The sequence below is a fragment of the Lissotriton helveticus genome, chromosome 2_1, assembly GCF_964261635.1.
Source record: "Lissotriton helveticus chromosome 2_1, aLisHel1.1, whole genome shotgun sequence".
NCBI lineage: Eukaryota > Metazoa > Chordata > Amphibia > Caudata > Salamandridae > Lissotriton > Lissotriton helveticus.
The window spans coordinates 624533232-624553589 of record NC_136059.1 but is presented as its reverse complement, the minus strand read 5'-3'; the positions used below and the strand labels follow the sequence as shown (position 1 = coordinate 624553589).

The following is a 20358-nucleotide window of genomic DNA, read 5'->3' as shown; positions in this document are numbered from 1 at the left end:
TTTACTGAATTCAATACTAAATCTGCTGCATTCAAAACGAGATGCTGTTGCTTTGTGAGGGAATTTCTATGGTCAGAGTAGAATCCGTTCTAAAAAACAACATTCTATTATATCCCTTCAGAGGAGCTCTACTAGCCATTAAAGGCCACTCTAGTTAGGCTCGGGGCTTTGATGGCTGGTAGAGCCCTAGGGAGGGTTCTAAAGCTATTAGAACAGTATACCCCTAGAGGGCAGAATGTTCTAATATGTAAAGCAAAGGCCTCACGAGCCCTAGGGGGTTGAAATCCCCTTGGCCTCACGAGCCTCTGTGAGGCCTCTGTTCACAGCTGTTGCTGTGACCAAACATTGGAATGTTGAGGCTCTGGGCTTCTACCGGCCATTAGAAGCCTTGAGCACTCCATTGTCCTCAATTGAGCTCTCAACATTCCAGTGTTCTAATTTGTTTTAGAAACCTGTCTTTAATGGAAGTGTTTCTTTTCTTTCAAATTAGCTTCAATGGGGCGTATAACGTTGGGCTTCTATATCTTCTTAGTGCATCTGCAGTTGGATTTAAGATTATGTTATCCAAAAGTCTCGTGTGAGTCTTGCATGGTGAGGTACGTCATGCAGACTAGCTGGTTACAAAAATATGAATTTCTTTCGCCCATGGTAAACTTCCCCCCAAAAATTTTTAGTATGGTTTATTGATTCAAGTGGGTTTAATTAAATGCTTTTTTCGGGCTTTAAGTGATGTAAAAGTCTTTACATCTCATAGTAACCTTTTCAAATACAAAAGAAGAGGTGTAACAAGAGCAACCAAATGTCGCCCACATGAATTTATATGAAACAAGCTTTTCTACAAGGGAATCTACAGGGAATAGAGGAGTCTGACAGCAAAAAAAAGCAAATGCAAAGTTGACCTGAAAACAAGAAATAAAGGCATAGCAAATTTCATTGGTGTGTGAATTCGAAAATTTGTTTCGGTTCACAGTAACATTTTTGCCCATTGGCAGAAATCTTCTTTGAGAAAATGCTCAACACATCCCTTTGTGACACTGCTCTACACAGCCACTTACATGTGGGATGTTCTCCCCATTCTAAGGAGATGCCTGCAGAGAGAATTCATGAAGTCCCACACATCGTTTCACTCGTCGTTGACGGCCCCCTGATTTGGAGTTTCACCCTAGCCTCTTGCTGGCCGATGACTGATTCTGTCAGATGTACACATAATGCAACTATGTGCAATGTCATCTTGAGCACGTCCAGGGAAATCTTAATCCTTCGAGATAATACAAGAAGATAACCCAATGTCTTCCACGTTTTGAATTGTCATCTGCAAATACTAGCATTACATTTTACTGAGTTTTGTTATTAGTTCCTCATTGCTATAGGCACATCAATATTATTTGACAATTCCCTATGGCTATGACACAAGTTTTAGAACATCGGCAATCACAGGATTAAATTACCTAAAAAAAAAGAGTCCAGTGAAAGGAAGCTGATTAAAAAACGTTTGCCTTTTACGCAAACCGTGCATCCTTAAATTCTTAAAGTGGTGAGACCTGGACCCACACTAACTTCCGGGCTTTCTACAAAACAGAGGTAGTTAAAAACCAAGGGGCATATTTGCAACGAGCAGGAAAAATTATCGCTGACCTTGTATACAACATTATTTTCTATTGCTGGAATATTTTGCCAGGCTAACGTTGTATTAACAACGTTTTGCACCATGGCGATGAATATTCCAGCGATAGCGCCCTTTTCCATGTAACATCGCTGGTTTTTCAGCGATGCTCCATGTAAAACGGCAATATGTTTGAAAATACGACCCTGTGGTCGTATTACATGAATCCACCTCGCATGTTAGGTATGCCTTAGTCAGGAATTTAACAGACGTTAAATTCCTGCCTTAAGGCATACTTAGCGCGATTAAAATAATCGCTTTCCCAAATTGTAAATATCGCAAAGCTGCTTTCACAATATTTACCCATGTTGTTTCCACAGACACTCCTACTTTGCATCTCATCAGCGATGCGAAGTTAGGCGTGCTGGAAACGGGAGCAAAATCAGCAAAATACCTGATAGAGTGTCTTTGCTGATAAGGCGATAAAATTATCACCGCTTTTCGGTCGAAAACGGCTGCAAAAGCGGCGATAATTTTATATCACCACCTTGTTAATATGCCCCCTAATCAACTAGATACAACTTTGTGAGAGATCCTCAAATTGTTTTCTAAAACTGGTTTGCTGGCTAGTGTTTAATTAGAGTCAGTGCTTTCTGGTGCTAACCGCAGGCACTTAATTGATTTCCAGTGCTCGGCACTGGCACCTAATTGTGAACATCATACTAAGAACAGTTTACCACATGGTGGCGCTGCTCATCTAATTTACAGATGAGCAGAACAACAGTTGGTTGGTAATACGATATGCATTAAAATGGCTAAGACCTACCTCCCCAGCAATTCCTTTAGCTTTGGGGACCAGGAATAATCGGAACTGTCGCACTTACATGCGAGTGAGATGTTTAGTAGTTGTTTTGGCAGCGATGACCAGGGCGATGGGTGGTGCAAGCTGCAGTGGCCTCCTGGTCAGGGACCTAGCACTTAATATTTCACTAATTAAGCACTGTTGCTGGCTTCCTAGTAAGGAAACTTCAAATAGTACACTTGTGTCTGTCTTCAAACAGACTGAACCTGAATTTCATGATAAGGGCAAAAAAAGTAAATTTAAGAGATGAAATGGAACTACTGAAGCAAGCTCTGGGCCTGATTAGGAGTCTGGCAGGCATGGTTACTCCATCACAAATGTGATGGATATCCCATTCCCCAAATTGCAATTCCCTCATAGTGAAGAGAGAACTACTGACCCTAGCCTGGATATACCACATAAAAGGACAGCCTTGGTGAGACACCGTACTGGGTTTTGTGAATCCCTAGTATACCTAGACTATTTTTATCTGTGTCCATGAACTTCAGGTCTCCTGACGCCTCTTGTGCCATGAAGTAGTGCTTCTTCCACCAATCCCAGATGATAAGAAGGTGCCTCACAACTGTGGGCACAATAAACATGGGAGGCCATACTGCACCTCACCACTGTGAGCCTGATTGACTTGGAATGCCACAATTGCTTGAGGATCTGGGATCGGCTCTGCTACCTTCATCCAACTAATCAGCCGCAAAGTGAGAATGCTGTGATGATAAAGGTTAGGGCTGCTCCCACTCACCATCCAACCTGTGAGAACCAACACACAGACATTGCAAGGCTGCACGATAGCTGTAACAAAAGGACTAAAACATGCTCCAATCAAGGCTTGAAACTTGCTTCCCAAAGTAAATCAAGGGTAGCAATGAGTAACTTAGGTCTGATTACGACAAGCAGGAATTACGAGTGGGTAGGTATTTAACACATCTGATAATTATCGAATGCATTACATACCTCAACTTTCGTTAAAGTTTGGCAGGTCAAACCCACTGAAATATAAAGAGGGAAAAGCATATGATATTTACCATATCATGTGGATTTCGGTTCAATAAACACCCAAATCTGCATGTTATTCTCCACCAACTCATAATAGGTATTATTAATCACACCAGATAAATAACACATCCCATGGTATTGTTATTTATCAGGTGCAATAAATACCACCTAAACTTGTAATAAAGGCCTAAGTGGACCTCTCAGTTCCATGGGAAAACAGTGATAATGTGCACTTGTCTCATTCATACCGCTGCCACCACATACAGGAAACTGAAATGCCTAAGACTACCTTGCAGGGAGCGAATAGTGGAGCGGGAGGGTTTAGCACCTTCAGTAGAATACAATTAGCGATACAACCATCTATTTATTTCTGTTGAATGATTACAATTCTTGCTTTATCAAAGGACGAGGACTGGGCTAGATATTAAGGGCCCGATGTAGGTCGGTCGGTAACGGCCGAAAATCGGTATTTTCGGCCGTTTCCGACCGGTATTCAGTAATCGGTATGTAGGGACACATTATTTTACAGATTCGGTAAATTTACCGATCGGTAAATTTACCGAATCTGTAAAATACCGATTCGGTATTTATACCTATTCGGTATTATTGATATGTAGGTGGGACTCTTCTGAGTCCCACAAGCCTTACAGAATCGGTATTTTACCATGAAATCCAACTTCATGGTAAAAAACCGATTCCGGTGTGCATGCACATGTGTGCATGCACACCTGTGCCATATGACAGGCAGACCTGCCCTTAGGGCAGGTATGCCTGCCACATGGCCCCCGAATCTTTTTTGGGGGTGCTAGAGGGTGTCAAAGTGACACCCCCTGCACCCTTGTCGGAATCTGTATTTACCGATTCGGTAAATACCGACCGGTAATGCCCCATTCATTCCTATGGGCTTCAAAGCCCATAGGAATGAATGGGCCATTACCGGTCGGTATTTACCGAATCGGTAAATACAGATTTTTACCTATTCGGTAGCAGGAACATCTGGATGTTCCTACATCTCAACCCCTTAGATTTACCGATTTTTAATTACCGAATCAGTATGATTCGGTAATTTAAAATCGGTAAATCTATTTTACCTACATCTGGGCCTAAGTTATTGTATTGTTTGGTTGAATTCTGAGCTTTTGCTCCCCCCCAAAGCACACACACATGCACACCACCTGCCTGAGAAGGCTGTGAGTGCTGAGTCTCCCTGCCCAGACACTCACAGCTGTAAGGGTTGGGCTTGGCTCAGATGCAAAATCAAAGTAGGTCAGACTTTAGGACTCTAGTGGCAAATGACATCAACCACCGCAGGTGCGGTCCCGTAACCCTGTCTGCTTTGCGGCCGCATGAATGTGGTTTTAAAAAACGGACGTTGCGTCTTGGAGAAATTGGTGCTGCTATTAGTCAAGAGGATGTGGGTCCCGTGCTCACTAAGCCACTGGAGTCAAGCTATCCTGGCTGAACACGGCTGATAGCCAGAAACCGGTCCTAGGATGCTTGATTCCGGACCAGGAAAGACATGGCTTGGCAGTTCGGGCTGGACTGTTCCCATGAGGCACAGGGTCAAGACTGATTTGCATATGGCCATGTCTGAACTGGGATGGCTTGGTGAGCAAATAACGATGGATTAAACCCAGATCTGTGACTGGGGGTGAATGTTTGGCCATTGTGCAACATTCCGTCCATCATCTTGTTTATTAGTCAAGACGCCGTTTAATCCATTGAAGGGTTAAACCACCTTTCTATGTCACACGGAGGACAAAAGTCACAAAATCTGTATGAGTTTTGCGCCTTGGCAATGTGTGCTCTTTTAGTCAGAGCCAAAATGCTTTATGTCTCTGAGTCACCCTCCCCACCAAACTCCCCCAATTCAAATATCCTCTACAAATGATCTCTTAAATTTTCACCCTCCAACTTTTACCTGTACGATAATGTGCATTGGCTGATTCCATCTTTGTACAACCCACTATGTAGACAAGGGATTTTTAAATGTACCATAACATTGTCTGTAATGTGTGCAGTGAACAAGGATATGCAGATTTTGTTTGTAAAATGTAAGTACATATAGCACTTTTCACTGCCAGAAAAATCTTTAATTTCCTTTTGGATGTTTAGGAACTCTTCATTATCTAGTGTGTCTTGGGAGCACATTCCAGTCCATTATAAATTGTGTCTTGGCTGTCAGTTCAGAATCCTCACTTAATAAAGTGGCACTTACAACAGCATTCTCTGTCATCCAGATGTTAGGATCACATTCCAGCTGTTTGAAGGATAATGTTTCTGCAAAATGCCATCTTTCTTTACTGCCATATTTTTGTGGCATATACAGCGAGACTAAGCAACTAGTAATGTAAATCATTTGACTTCCTGCCAGGCACCACACCGCCATTCGGCGCCATTCCCAGCTGTCTTCAACTCACTGCAACTCTACACCTGCTTCTGCCCAGCATTACTTGCTTGCTAAGGTTATGTACATTCCGACTCCATGAAATCTGGGGAGGCCATTATGCTGCTTCCCCCGGTCTGACATGTTTTGTTGTCAGCCCATGCCTAATATGGAACATGCTTGCTTCTGAACAGGCAGGAAAGTCTTGAACCTATCAGGCTCACCACTGGGAGAAGGCCCTGCTCCAGATGAAATCTTGGCTTCAAGTGTGTGCTGTTGTAAACGCACGTAAGGTTTACCAAGCCATACTCACAGCTGAGCTCTTTTATATGACGAGGTCTCTGTGCATTACTTAGTGAAATTATGTAAACTGTTACAGTGTAATTTGTTTATGTAAAAGTGGCACCTAACTGGGTCTAAACTGGTGTAGCATGGTGAACATAAGAGTGATGGATTTAACCCAGATCTCTTGACTGGGGAGAATGTTTGATTTGTTCCACATTCCGTTCATCATTTGTGTGGCTATTGCTTTTTTGCCCTAAGTGCGCCAGGTATGCCCAAATGTGAGTCCCGGGCTCAGTGTGCCTCTGGGTTCAAGTTAGCCTGGCTGATATGAGGTGATAGCCCGAAACTGGTCCCAGGATGCTTGTGTCTGGTCCAGGGAGGACCTGGCATGGCAATTCAGGCTGGACCGGTCCCACGGGGTACAGGGTCAATACTGATTTGCATATGGCTGGGTTCAAATTGGGGTGGCATAGTGAGCAAAAAAATGATGGATGTAACCCAGATCTGTGACTGGGGGTGAATATTTGATTTGTTCGGCATTCCGTCCATTTGTGTATCATATCTACATTCCAATTCCATGAAATCTGGGGAAACCATTATGCTGCTTCCCCCGGTCTGACATGTTATGTTGTCAGTCCATGCCTAATATGGAACATGCTTGCTTCTGAACAGGCAGGAAAGTCTTGAAGCTATCAGGCTCAGCACTGGGAGAAGGCCCTGCTCCAGATGAAATCTTGGCTTCAAGTGTGTCCTGTTGTTAACCAAGCTGTGCTCGCAGCTGGCCTGTTTTATATGATGAGGTCTCTGTGCATTACTTAGTGTAATTACGCAAACTGTTACAGTGTAATTTGTTTATGGAAAAGTGGCACCTGGACTTGGAAGGACAAGAAGTGCCTCACGCTGATTCTATGACTTCACTGAAGTATCTTTGTCGGCCCCGGTGAAGTGTTCTAGCTGAGGCGGTTTATGGAGCATGACAAGCCGCAAACACTAACAAGCCTTGTATAGCACTTCGGTCCATGTGAAGGAGATCTGTTGTGAGGCTCACGTGTAGCCATGGAGTCATTTTGCACGCTGTACGGCAGGCACACGCTGTACTTGGGGATGACTTATCCTCATTATGTATGAGGAAGACGCTTGTGCAACTTAAGAACCTGCACCTGTGCAATTACTACTCTGGTTATAGGTTAAAAAACATGAAAGGAACATCAAACAGAGCTCCAATTTGTTCAAAACACAGTGTGCAGATCACTGTTTTACTGATAAAACACCAACCTACGGGTACCACTGTGCCCTAACAAGCCTAGAATCACAAGATATCTGCAAAGCTCTCTGAAAGTGTCTGAATCTAATGCAACATACATACATATATATATATAGACTAACCCAGAACAACCTCATGAATACGTGTATATTCTAAACATATCTAACTAAGTTAATATTAGTTCCATTCATTAGAATACCGGGAATCAGAAAGAAAAAATGAGATGTTTAGCCATATCACAAATGATCATAAACAGGCATATATGTGTACCTATATGAAATCTATAAAAATGGTTTATTTTGCTCAACTCAAATTATGGAATTTTAGGAAGTTCATGTATGTTAGAGGAAAGATAAATTAATTGATACCTTTTAGAGAATGATTTCAACTGGTTATTTATTTATTTTTTCTATGTACATAGTTATGATATATGGATTTTAGAGCAATTTATTTAAGGCATGAATTAGTTTTTAAACGCTTTTTTTAATATAAAGAATGTTTTTTAGCTAATCGTGGGAATCATGCTCTTGATTAAGAAAGAATTGCTGGTTTGTCCATAAGTACTGCGTTCCTAGTTTCTGTGAAAACTATTATCAAATAAGGCAATATATATTGCGAATGTACACTAACGTATAAGGGTGAAGAAAGTATGAAAGTTTGCTCTATTTGCACTTTATTAGTTATGCACTTTAAGCACTTTACACATATAGGACACCAATAGGGTGACGTATAGGGTTTTCCTTAGTAGAAGCACAGCACAAGAAATTAGAGAATATACATGTACCAGGGGTATTACTCAGTGACTTCAGTGGTAGATGGGTATGGTCATGAAGTGTTCTGACGTGAAGTATGAACACTGTATATACAGACAAGAATGGCAGGGTGCTGACATCAATAGAAAGATGTAGGCCACATTGAATAAGGCTGCCTATACGAGTATGCATTTATGCAATTATTGTACAAAAATGTATTTTACAAAGAACATTATATATACATATATTTTTTACTCAACTGCCATTTTAGGTTGAAACTGTATTTTACAATTAGTTGGCTTTAAAAGTATTTTACAAATATTGTCTACCCATATGTCATAAAACTGATGTTACAAAACTGTATTTTACAATTATGACAAAAACCGCATTGTTGATTTAAATTGAAAAAGAAAGACAGACCCCGTACATGTAAATATTTCTTTTATGTTTATGATTGCACTGGCACTTTAAAAGGGTGTGTGCTTCACGACCATGTTGTCATGTGATCAAGGCAGGGATCTGCCGAAACGCGTCGTGAGGATTTTGGTGGCGTTTTAAGAAATAAAAGTTAATGCACCAAATTGGGTCTGCCTCGTCTTCTGTGCGAATCCAGTTGGAAGTTGCGGTTGGAGCGAGCATTGTTGGAAAAAATATATATATATATATATATATATATATATATATATATATATATACACATATATAGATGAACCTTTCCCTTTCATCGCCCACTCGGTCAGGATTGAAGAACAACAGTTTCACCTCAATTCAAAGGTCAGAATTCTGAATTCAGATTGTACATTCATGGCATTCCTCGCAGCTCTGAAGAAAGGTGCACAATCTACTGGCCGTCTTACCATTATGCTGCCATCGGTCCAGCGGAAGTCATGTTCAAACATCTTGTCATTCAAGCCAATCCACTGGTAATCATGGCCCAGCCCTGTGGAAGGAAGAGGCAAGGAGGAAGGATTGACAATTTGACCATATAAGGGAGAAATGTCATCTTGGAAAAACAAAGGCTTTTTGAAGTGTGAATCACATACACTACGCTGTTGTGGAATGTTAAAGAACAGTCACAAACTCATTGCCTCAGTGTTGCATTTGGCATTTCTTAATTTTATAAAAATCTAACCAGGAATGCAATTCTTGCCCACTGAGAGATCTCTTGCCACTACATTTCTCTATACAGGCTTAACAAATTAGAAACCTGTTGAAGAAATGCTTGCTAAAGTGACTGAGATGAAACTCACTCCATCAGTACAGCAACACTTGGAGGGACATGTTAAGGGCATCAGGGCAGCTAAACATGTTTCCAAATGAGGCAATGATTTAATTAATTAAACTCCTCTTTATTCATATGATTTTTAATCTAACTGAAAGGAAGGTACGATGTTTTGTTTTAGCTTGAGGTCTCATGCTAACAACTAATATAACTCACATGCATGACAGTACCCAGATATTCACCATACACTGCAGGAGGGCTGCACTCAGGAGATCAGCTGGCTCTTCGACTGAACCGAAGAACCCCCTCCCATTGTTTTCCGTCTGTTTTTTTTTTTTATACTGTAGAACGTTATTTCAACCTGGCATTCACCACAGATAGGAACAGATCTGAGGCTTCTACTGAGGGGCAGGTGCAAAACCCTGGCCTGATGTATGACTAGTGTGCAAAGGTTGCATCAGGCCAGGTACAGTCTGTCTGACCATGATATCCCAGTTCAATATTACGTTTCGGTGCACGTACGGTTGACAAAGATCTGCTCCTCCTGAGACAGGATGCTGGTCAGGTGCGCGCCCTGCACACGACACTCTCTCTCCGCGGCCTCCCAGGTACGCCGGTGCGCAAAGTACTTGTAGCACTGGCCCTGGAACTTGTGCCAGCCGTAGTCGCAGGTCTCCGTGTCTGCAAAGCAAAGGGTCACACTCAGAACGAGGGCAGCAGAGCAGGATCAACTTTGCTTCTAGATTTGTTTTCACATAGATTACAGAGCCTTGTTAGTCAAGAAAATTATTGTTTTGAAACTTTGACTCTCCACAAGATGCTGGGTCAAAAAATGTATAATACCATGATTCCATCTGCTCCTGCAGCAACGGAAGACGAAGAACAGTGACGTCACGGAACACCCACTCCTATTTGCGCATTTTTATATATGTCAGTCAGCAGTGATCTTACTTTCTTACAGATGTAAATATAAAGCATTTGGGAATTCATGTTTAATGTATCACACTGACAACCATGCTTGAGATTTTTGCAGATTATTAATGACCTCTAAAGTTCCCAGAATGCAAACTCAAATCTGAGCTAGGGTCCAACTCTGCTCTACAATGTTCTCTCCCTCTCTGTCTTTCTTTCTCTTTTGCTTTTTACTCTTTCCATTTCTCTTCACATTTTACTCTATCATTCTTCCTCTTTCCCCGTCTTTCTTACTTTTCTGTCTTTGTCTCCTCTCTCCTTATCTCTGCCTCTCATCATGTCTAGCTCTCCTTCTGTCTGCCTGTCTGTATCCCTGGATCTCCCTGTCGTTCTTTCTCTCTGCTTTACTCTCTGACTCTCTCTCACACACTGTTTTCTCTCTCCTCTATCACTGATAGTCTCCTAATCTTTCTTTTTCTATGTCGTTTGTCTTACTTCCTCTTGCCGAATTTCATGACATACTGCCTCAGCCCCTGCAAGCCATGACTAACGCTGGAAAACTAGCAACTGAAACGACCAAGTAGGAAAATGTTCGTCACTGTTCAGCTCACAGATGCAAAGCTCAACTGCTACCTCTGGGGAGAATCTGGCCTGCCAAAGAAAAGAGAAAGAACCTTTCTGAGGAGCACAGCTCTCTTGACCACGTTTCAGCAGGGGGGTGAGACGTCTGCAGAGAATAACTGCTGCGTAAGACGTGGCAACGTGCAGGCTTGACGACAAGACCCAGGGACGCACAAAAGGGGCGTGAGCTGGAGTCTCCGTTCCTTATTCATTTGGGGAATGTTTGAGCTGTGCACATTTCATTTTCTCTCAATACCTTGGCACTGATAAAGCGTTTTTGTTAATTAGACACTAGCTTTATTTAGCTGTGTTTATGTTAGCATAGCTAGGCAGCAAATTGACTTGACTGCCTCAGCTGGCTTGCACTGACATCCAGTTTAAAGCTGCTGAAGAAAACGTGTTCCTTTTAATATTTCATGAGTGAGTTTTTATGTTCACAATTCTAGCTGTTGTTCTCCTCTTTCGGAAATTCAATAAAATAGATTCCATGGAAGTAACATTTCCAAAGAATTTTTTACCATGTCGCATACTTTCTCCAGTCTTAAAGTCGTATCTTTGTTAGTACAGCCCAATGATGACACATTGTTGAGGGTGTGGTTTTTCCATTTGTATTTTCACTTTCAAGAAACAGTGCAACAGAATTACCAATAGGTGGTGATGTTATTCAAAGCAGTGTACATTTCTGCACCATCATGATTGTGTAAGGATGTGCATGGCAAGCCCCAGCGATTAGTAAATGTATGTGATGGACTAAATATGAGTAATGGAAAGTTTCATGGTTATGCATTTTTATGCACTTTTATACATGTGAGTGGGTGCAGCACGCAGACTGACTTAAGTAAACCATGGGCAGTCATATTAGCCCATAAGGGAAGCAAAAAGAATAAAGGGAAGGGAAGCAAGAGTTAATGCAGTGGAGTTTAGATGATGAATGCAAACTAAAGGACTTAGAATGCAGCGAAGCAGAATGGGACATGTGGCAAACTCACATGCATGACAGTACCCAGATATTCACCATACACTGCAGGAGGGCTGCACTCAGGAGATCAGCTGGCTCTTCGACTGAACCGAAGAACCCCCTCCCATCCGCCTTGAGACCCTCACGGGTGAGTAGTCGCACTTTATAAGAAAATTGATTGATTGATTGAGCTGAAACTGGAGCCTGCCATCTGAACACTGCACTTTTATACTTTGTGCATGAGATGGTTTAGGATGTGAAAGCCTTTTCCAGATGTCTGTGTCCATACGCTTATTATGACAAGGTAATACAGGGCTTCAAGCAACACCTCTGCCGATTCAGGCCGCAGCCATACGCCTAATGAACTCAGAAGAATAAACACACAGAGCAGCTCTAAGTGAACGGCAGATCACATTCCAGTTGGAAAATCTACAGTTTATCATTATAGGCAAACAATTTCAAGAAGAAGTACTCCCCAGAGAGAAACGCAATACGTTACTTACTGTATCAGCGCCAGGTAACCACTTCTGTACATTTCTCTTTCACTTGCTTAACACAAAGACCTGATTCACAACTTTTACTGCACCTAAATAGTACTTAATTGTTTCAAAATGTAATTACCTTTCTCAATCCACATCCTGATTTGCCGACAGAGGCTTAGTGAAGTTTTATTATTGTAAATAACACTTAGGTCAGCAGAAATGCACTAGTATGGCACCTCTCCTAACATTGCATTTATAGGTACTATGCAGGAAATAGGCAGCATAAGTAGAGAGTTGCTTGGAGCATTTCCAATCTTGATTTTTTTGTGGGCAGTCACACATATTTTGCACTGCGTTTTCCACCAGCCGTGGCGCATACAGGTAAGAGCGGTGGGGCGGTTGGGACGGTTGAGGGGGATTTCAACAGATGACAACGAGGAGAAATTACTTATTTATTTCCTTTTCCCTCGTGGTCGTCTGTCGAATCCCTCCCCCCCCCAGCCCCACAACCCAGCCCCACCGCTCTTAACTGCAAGGGCCTCGGCAGGTTTCCACCTGTTAATTGTTTATGAAGCTACTTCAAAAAAGGGTGGATAAAACGTTGTTTCCAAAGTGGGAATGTGTGAGAGTAGGTGTGTAAAGTAAGTGTCTTCTGCACAAGGAAATTTATTTTGCATTGTGATTAAAAAACATTTAAAAAGTATATATGAGCTAAGGCATTTTTCCATGTCAATTAGAAAGGGGGTTTGCCTGCTTAGTAGACAGTCCATCAGAGTAAACATAAAGGAGTAATTCTGAAAGCATCTGCTGTCACAGGGTTCCAAGAGCACTACTTGGAAAGTTTGTGAACTGCATAAAAGTTAAACATATATTGCAAACATAGAAGGAAACTTGCAGAAGTAGAAATGGCTTTGTAGTGCATTCTTATATAGTGTGAGCCAGCAAAGATAAAGGAAAGGCACATACAGCATGTAAGCCAGAGAGTTAAGCTAATGCCAGACAGACAGCTGGAAAGCACAGGAAAACTGGTGAGCTAACATGTCTCATCTTTTGGACTTTACTAATGCAGTTTGCTGATGTTGAGCACCATCGATAAGAAGAAAAGTGCACTGTTAAGAAAGAAAAAAGGTGCAATGTGGAGACCACTTTTGCTGATGCAGGTACCTTTTTCTTTGTTATTATTTAGTGATCCGTCATCAAAAAGGACAACGGGGTGATGGGGCCATAAAGGAATGGGTGGATCAAGAGGAGGGGAACACAGCATACAAGAGAGAGCCACACCTGGGCAGGGATGCGTGAACGAGAGAGAGCAAAACAAAGCACAGAGGCGGGGGTAGTTTCGGTCAAGAAGCACACGATAGAGAAAAAGAGAGCAGCACACAAGGGAGAGAGAACCATGGAGTGCGGATGTGCATTTGAGGGAGCTAGCTGTAAAACACATCCACCTTAATGGAATGCTTAACCCAGAAGAAAAAAAGGATGCTAAAGAGGCTGTGCTCCAGGAGAGGGACAAACACCAGGAGAGTAAAGCAGGGCATTGAATAAGAAGCAAGCAAATAAGAGGGGCAAACAAAGCCAACCGACTTTAAGCAATAGGCAGGTGGGAAGCTCATTTTAAGTTCACAATAGGTCTTTCCCAGCCAGACCACTTTTGCTCTCTGGTACGAGAGGCCTAAGAATGGAGCCACCATTCAGAGGGCCAGGCACTCCTCTGGCTCAAGGCTTTGACATGACTCCAGACAAGCCTGCCTGATTCCATCGAGCACGGGGAAGGATTTAACAGAGAGGGTGAGTAAGAAATGTGAACATTAGCAGTGTCGCACTAATGATGACAAGCTTAGAAAATGTAAATTTTCCCCACGATGTTTCTCCACAATAAAGACCCCCTTTGTGCTGCAAAAGCAGGCGAACACAGAAGAGGAACATTACTAAAGTGTGCGAACATAACAACATGTCATGACCAAGCATCGGGTGTTTCAAAATGAAAAACATCTGAGCAGGACCACACATTGGTGAGAAAAACCATTTCCCTCATCTATTCTGTCCTTTTCCAGAGGGGGGTTCGTGTTACCCTGCACAGCCTTACCGCTGATATCAAATCCTTTCCAATGGGAAATACAGGGGGTCATCTGAGGCAACACTGATCAAAAGCAGCCGGGAGGAGACCGCATTATAAATCATGTTTGTCACCCAATGAGCAGAACATCTGTTTTCTGCATTCGACCTACCACTCCTCTAGATGAGTAAAGTCTAGGAAACAATCGCCCTGGTGCTGGGCTAACAATACCGTGTGAGCCCAGCTGCATCAGTGAAAGCAGCATCAGTACACTTAGGGGTCAGAAATACACAGATTGATCTGGAAAACCTGAAGGGGGCTCAGCATTTGCCTTGGGACTCGGTGCTGATAAGCAGGGTTATATGTTTGAACATGCCTTACACTATGCATCATTATGAGAGGTTGTGCAGTTTGATGTGTCACACTCTCAGGCTCAGATTAGGGTCAGGTCAGCAGGACGAGCAGGCACACAAGGCCAGATTTCCTGAGAGTTTGTGCCAGGACAAAGTCATGCAGAGTGATACAAAGCAGCGCAAACTCTTGTAAGGATATTTATTTCCCAGTGCAGAAGGAATTTTTCTCTGGAAAGGTGTCCTTTTCTCAGCACATGTGCACTCTGAGCTGGTTTGTGCCACTGTGTGTCAGGCGGTGTCACATGGGTGCCACTGTGTGTCAGGGGGTGTCACAAGGGTGTAACTTGGATTGTTCAATGCAAGCACCCTTAGCTTTTGACACAAAGCTCAATTTACTAAAATAGCCAGACTGTCACTTGCATAAAAAATATCACCTCCTTGAAGCAGAAGCCAAGAAGGAGAAGTGTTTTTGTTTCTCCAAACATCCAGCACATTGCCCGGTATGCGGCACCGGACAGCACAAATACAATGTATGGCCTTTTTAAGAATTTGTCTATGGATACGATTTTGCAATGGAATGGTAGGCTGACAGTAAAAATACTATGCTAGACAGTATGCACGCAAATCTTTATCATGGTGCCAGGGTTGTCTGTAGTACTGAGCAGCATTCTTGGCCCACATTGTACGTGTAGTGAGCAGCACCAGACGATTTCTAATTAATATGGCTTTGTGCTTGTGCTCCCCTAGCACAACACAGTGCAGCAACTTTGGTTGAAGTGTTGACTTAAAAATATATAAATATGTCCCAGTAGTTTATTTACATTTTTTTGCACTCTGTTTTAGTGCTTAGCGGCATAAGGTTTGCAGCACTCATCGTGACTTTGTACTCAGTGTGCTCAAAGTAAACACCAGCTCTAGGCTGTGTGATGCGTTACACAAGGGGCAATTACAAAATAAGTATGTGAGAACTCCTCAGGTAAATGCTTTGATGAGGAAAAGAGGGGAAAAAAGAAGAAAGCATTCATGGCATGATATACAAACAGCAGTTTGTAGTACGTTTTGTGGTACTACACAACATACTACAAATTGCAATTCACAAATTATGTGCAGAGTTTTACGCCTCTGCATTACCTACACTTAAGTGTGTGGAGTTTCCTGCCCAGACAAACTTAAGTGGACATTTTCATAGTACATGTGAGTGAGACTGGAGGAAGCGAGTGGGAAAAGGGGTAGATTTACTACAACAGGGGATGTGGCATTAGGGCGGAGTAAAGAGGTTTAGGGAGATCGAGGGAGGAACATCAACCAACACAAGAGTAAGCCAAGTGCATTCCTCTGGGAGTTACATATATAACTTACACGTTTGTATCAAGTTTACACAGTCAGAGTTTGTGAACATAGAAAGTAATAAACTTACTCCTAAGTATAAACTGACTAAAAAGTGTTAGTTTACCTTGTGAATAAGGCCCTTAAGGTTGATAACTTTTAGGTGTATTGTTTCATTTATTTGTATTGCTTCAAGAACCCAAAACATTTAAAAAACACAAGTGAAGCTACTGTGTGAGATTCCTAGCTGCGCTACTTTCGATGTTCAGAAAGTACTTGTGTTTTGCTCATCGAAGACCAAGTACTGTCGCCCACAACTCACTGAAGATGTCCCATTCACCTAGCCCTGGAACACACCATTTATGCTACCTACAGCACAACCGCACAATGAATCTCCCGCCTGTCATGGAAGGTCCCCAACAGAAAGGTATCTGGGACTACCGAAATCAACTTGCTCCCCAATGGGAGATGGTGCGCTGTACAAATGCATAGCATAACACATGAATAGCTGCCCAGCTGAGCTGAGCACATATGTTCACACGTGGGTACACTGCACAATCCATATGGGGTAGATAACGATAGGTTTCCTGTTGAAGTTTTTTTTATCAATATGATAACACCTAGTCTGAATATTATCGCACATTCGCAAAGGTGAGTTAACGATGTCGGGAGGGGGGAGGGGTGGTGCATGAGACATAATCTAAGGGCTTATTGATTGGACGAGTGTCACAAACAGCTTTCCGAGCCAGTGCGTGTTCTACAAGAAAAGGTGAAATGGCATAACAGAATTCAAGACATGTAACATGAACTAAGAAACCCCTCTCTACACTCCAAGCCTCTCCCAGGCATCGCAGTGTTTGGTCTCCTTGGTTACATTAAACTCATGTGACTTAAGGCAAATGCTTCCAAATCCAGTCTCCTGCCAGACAACTGTGTCTGTGTCTCTAATCTCGTTTTATTTACTTTGGCAGAGACCAAGAATTGGCTCACGATGGTTTGTCCAGGTCACAAGCCCTAACAGCACTTGAAAGCCTGGGGACGTTGGCTTTCAACCACAGAAACATTTAAGGATCTTTCTGACTGAAACACTCCTGTTAACTCATTTGAATGCATTTCCTTTGTTCCCTCTTTGCCATCCAGAAACACGGGATGATGTTTCTGTTGTATGCGGAAGGCTTGTAATTGTAGACTGTTCTGATTCACAAGACGTTTCCAGCCTGTCTAGTTGTGTGCACCACTTTATTGGTTTCTTGTCATAGAAGGCAACAGCTTAAAACCACGGATCCCTCCAAAAGCAGAATTAACATTCAATGCATTGAATTGATAATTCTTCAACATTAGGGCGGTCATTCTAACTCGAGTGAAATCCGTTGTGGTAATACTAGCCGCGGCCCATGATGGTAAGATCGGTGGGGCAGGGTGGGGAGTGGGATTTCGACAGATGACGACAAGGGAAAGTAATTGTTTATTTAATTTCCCCTCGTGGTGGACTGTCGAATACTCTCTCTCCCCCCAACCCGGCCCCGCTGCTCTTACCTGCATGGGCCGGTTCTGGGTAATACCCACCAGGTAAATACAGATACCAATGGGTGCGTGATGTATTGGATGAAAAATTACCACATCGTTCCATCAGCTTGATGGGTAACAAAGCAAAGCTTACGTCCCCATGCCTCTGTTTGGAGGTCCAAAACCTCGGAATGTGCTCAGTTTGCCACACTATATGCACCATGTTTCCCCTTTCAAAAATTATGCTGCGTACTTCTGCATAGTGTACAATTATTGTACCGATTTGAATCCTGGTTTGAGTGCAAAAATCCAGGATTTGAGAGATCCTAGAATGAGGTACTCTGGTGGATGTTTAATCTATATGCCCTCAGGAAACAGCCTAGTATTCTGTGAGGTAAGGTAGTCTATAGTACCTCAATTAAAAATAAAAAAGCTAAGAAAAATGGTATGCTCCTTTTCTCGGATTGGTGTCACTACAACGCGGTTTTTTACAACGCATTCCGTTACATCGGAATTTTTACAACGCAGGATCCATTACATCGGATGCCATTACAACGCATGGCATTACATAGCAGATGCTATTACAACGCATGGCATTACATCGTAAGTATAGGTAAGTATACCTTTTTAAAAAAAATGTAATTAAGTTAATTTAATTAATTTAATTTAATTAATTTAATTAAAATACATTTTAAAATAGTAATTAATTTAATTTAATAGATTTAAATCTATTTATTTAATTTAATTTTAATAAAAATTGTAATTAATTTTAATTAATTAATATAATGAAATTAATTTAATTTAAATATTTTTAAAATTGTAATTAAATTAAATTAATTAAAATAATGTATTTAATTTAATTAATTTAATTAAAAAATGTAATTAATATAATATAATTAATTTAATTTAATAAATATATTTTAATTAATTTATAAATGGTAAATATAATTTATTTAGCCCTAAGCACAAACCCAACCCTGAACCCTAAAACACCCCTGTACCCCAAAACCCAAACCCAACCCTAAAACCTAAAAATACCCCTGTACCCCAAAACCCAAACCCTGCCCTGAAACCTAAAAACACCCCTGTACCCCAAAACCCAAACCCTGCCCTGAAACCTAAAAACACCCCTGTACCCCAAAACCCAAACCCTACCCTGAAACCTAAAAACACCCCTGTACCCCAAAACCCAAACCCTACCCTGAAACCTAAAAACACCCCTGTACCCCAAAACCCAAACCCTACCCTGAAACCTAAAAACACCCCTGTACACCTGTACTTATTTTAAAAATTACTTTAATTAATATAATAAATAATAAATTAATAATATTAAAAAACATAAATAAATATATTTAATTATAATTAATATTAATAAAATAAAAAAAAATTAAATACTTACCTATACTTACGATGTAATGTCATGCGTTGTAATAGCATCTGCTATGTAATGCCATGCGTTGTAATGGCATCCGATGTAATGGATCCTGCGTTGTAAAAGTTCCGTTGCAAAGACTCCCGTTGTAAAAGTTGCGATGTAACGGTGCATCACCCTTTTCTCATCGGGCTACTACCTCCTTCTACTCACTTGTGATACACAGTACTAAATTTGAGCCGGTGGCTTTCGGAGCGTGGAACTGGCACTTTATTGTCAACACCGGCTCTTATGACAGTCTACCACATGGTGGCGCTGGTTGTCTAATTTAGAGAAAAGCACACCAACTGTTCATTAGTACAATATACATTAAAAATTACAAATACCTACCACCCAAGCCCTTCTTATAGATCTGAGGGACTGGAATAGTCAGAATTTTCCCACTTATATGAGTGTGATGATTAGTAGTCGTGCTTGTAGTCATTGGCAGCACTGGCAGGGGCCAATGGTTGTTGAAGCAGCAGTGGCGTCTTGACGCAGACCGGGCACTATTTGTTTTACAAATTAAGCACTGGCTGACGCTCCCACTCCAAGTTCAACACTATGGGAAAATATCCTAATCCTAATTTTTTGATACTTCACTGTGAAAACCCTATTAATGTAAATTTGCTCCGACTTGCACTTGATAAACATCACTCTAGTGTGAAAGCCTTTCGAACAACAACAAGAAAAAGTAACACACAACAATGAAAAAACAGGATGAACATTCCTAATGCTTGGAACATCAGTCATTAGTCTGGATGCGGTCTTCCTTAAATTGCGTCACAAAACCTTTAATCGAGTTGATAACTATTCTGCTTGAAATCCGAAATGACTGAATGCAGATTGGATTCTAAAAGATTATAGCAGAAACTGATATTAAAAGGGCCCCAGTTGGGACGGGAAAGATGGTCGGACCTTGTGCTTACTGAATCTTCGACAAGCATAAAGCAAATCCCCTCATTATCCCAGGAAGCCCCCATCTAGACACCTTTCCGACTATGGAGTATCACTTTAACCACAGGTCCCCAATAATTGTACAGCTGCCTCCCTCTATGTCATTCTGTTCTGTCATTTAACTTCACAAAGTCACTTTTCAGCCATAAAGCTATGTCCACTGCCTAAAAAGCTTCTCTACAGGTAGGGTGCGGAGAATTTAATTTCTCTGCAATCACATTTCCTTACAAGAAAAATGCATGAAAAAAATATTAAGTGCCTTATTTAGAGATTATCTGATGGGGTACTCAGTCTCAAACATGGCAGATATTTTTTCCACTGTATTACACTTTGTTCCAGCTCATGGCACTTGTAATATGGCTGATTGGATAGCAGCAAGATTTTGACAATGTATTCTGTCTGCTAAACTCTA

The 20358-nt window shown here is 41.6% G+C and overlaps 1 protein-coding gene across 1 annotated transcript in view; it reads right to left on the bottom strand.

Moving 5' to 3' along the window:
* Positions 1 to 20358, bottom strand: part of LOC144818189 (versican core protein-like) — a 181417-nt gene that overhangs the window by 16765 nt on the left and 144294 nt on the right. The window contains exons 11-12 of the mRNA XM_078675329.1: positions 9887 to 10045; positions 9000 to 9082 (exon numbers count right to left, since the gene is read on the bottom strand). Coding sequence (XP_078531455.1) covers positions 9000 to 9082; positions 9887 to 10045 — 242 coding nt within the window. The remainder of the gene's footprint in view (positions 1 to 8999; positions 9083 to 9886; positions 10046 to 20358) is intronic.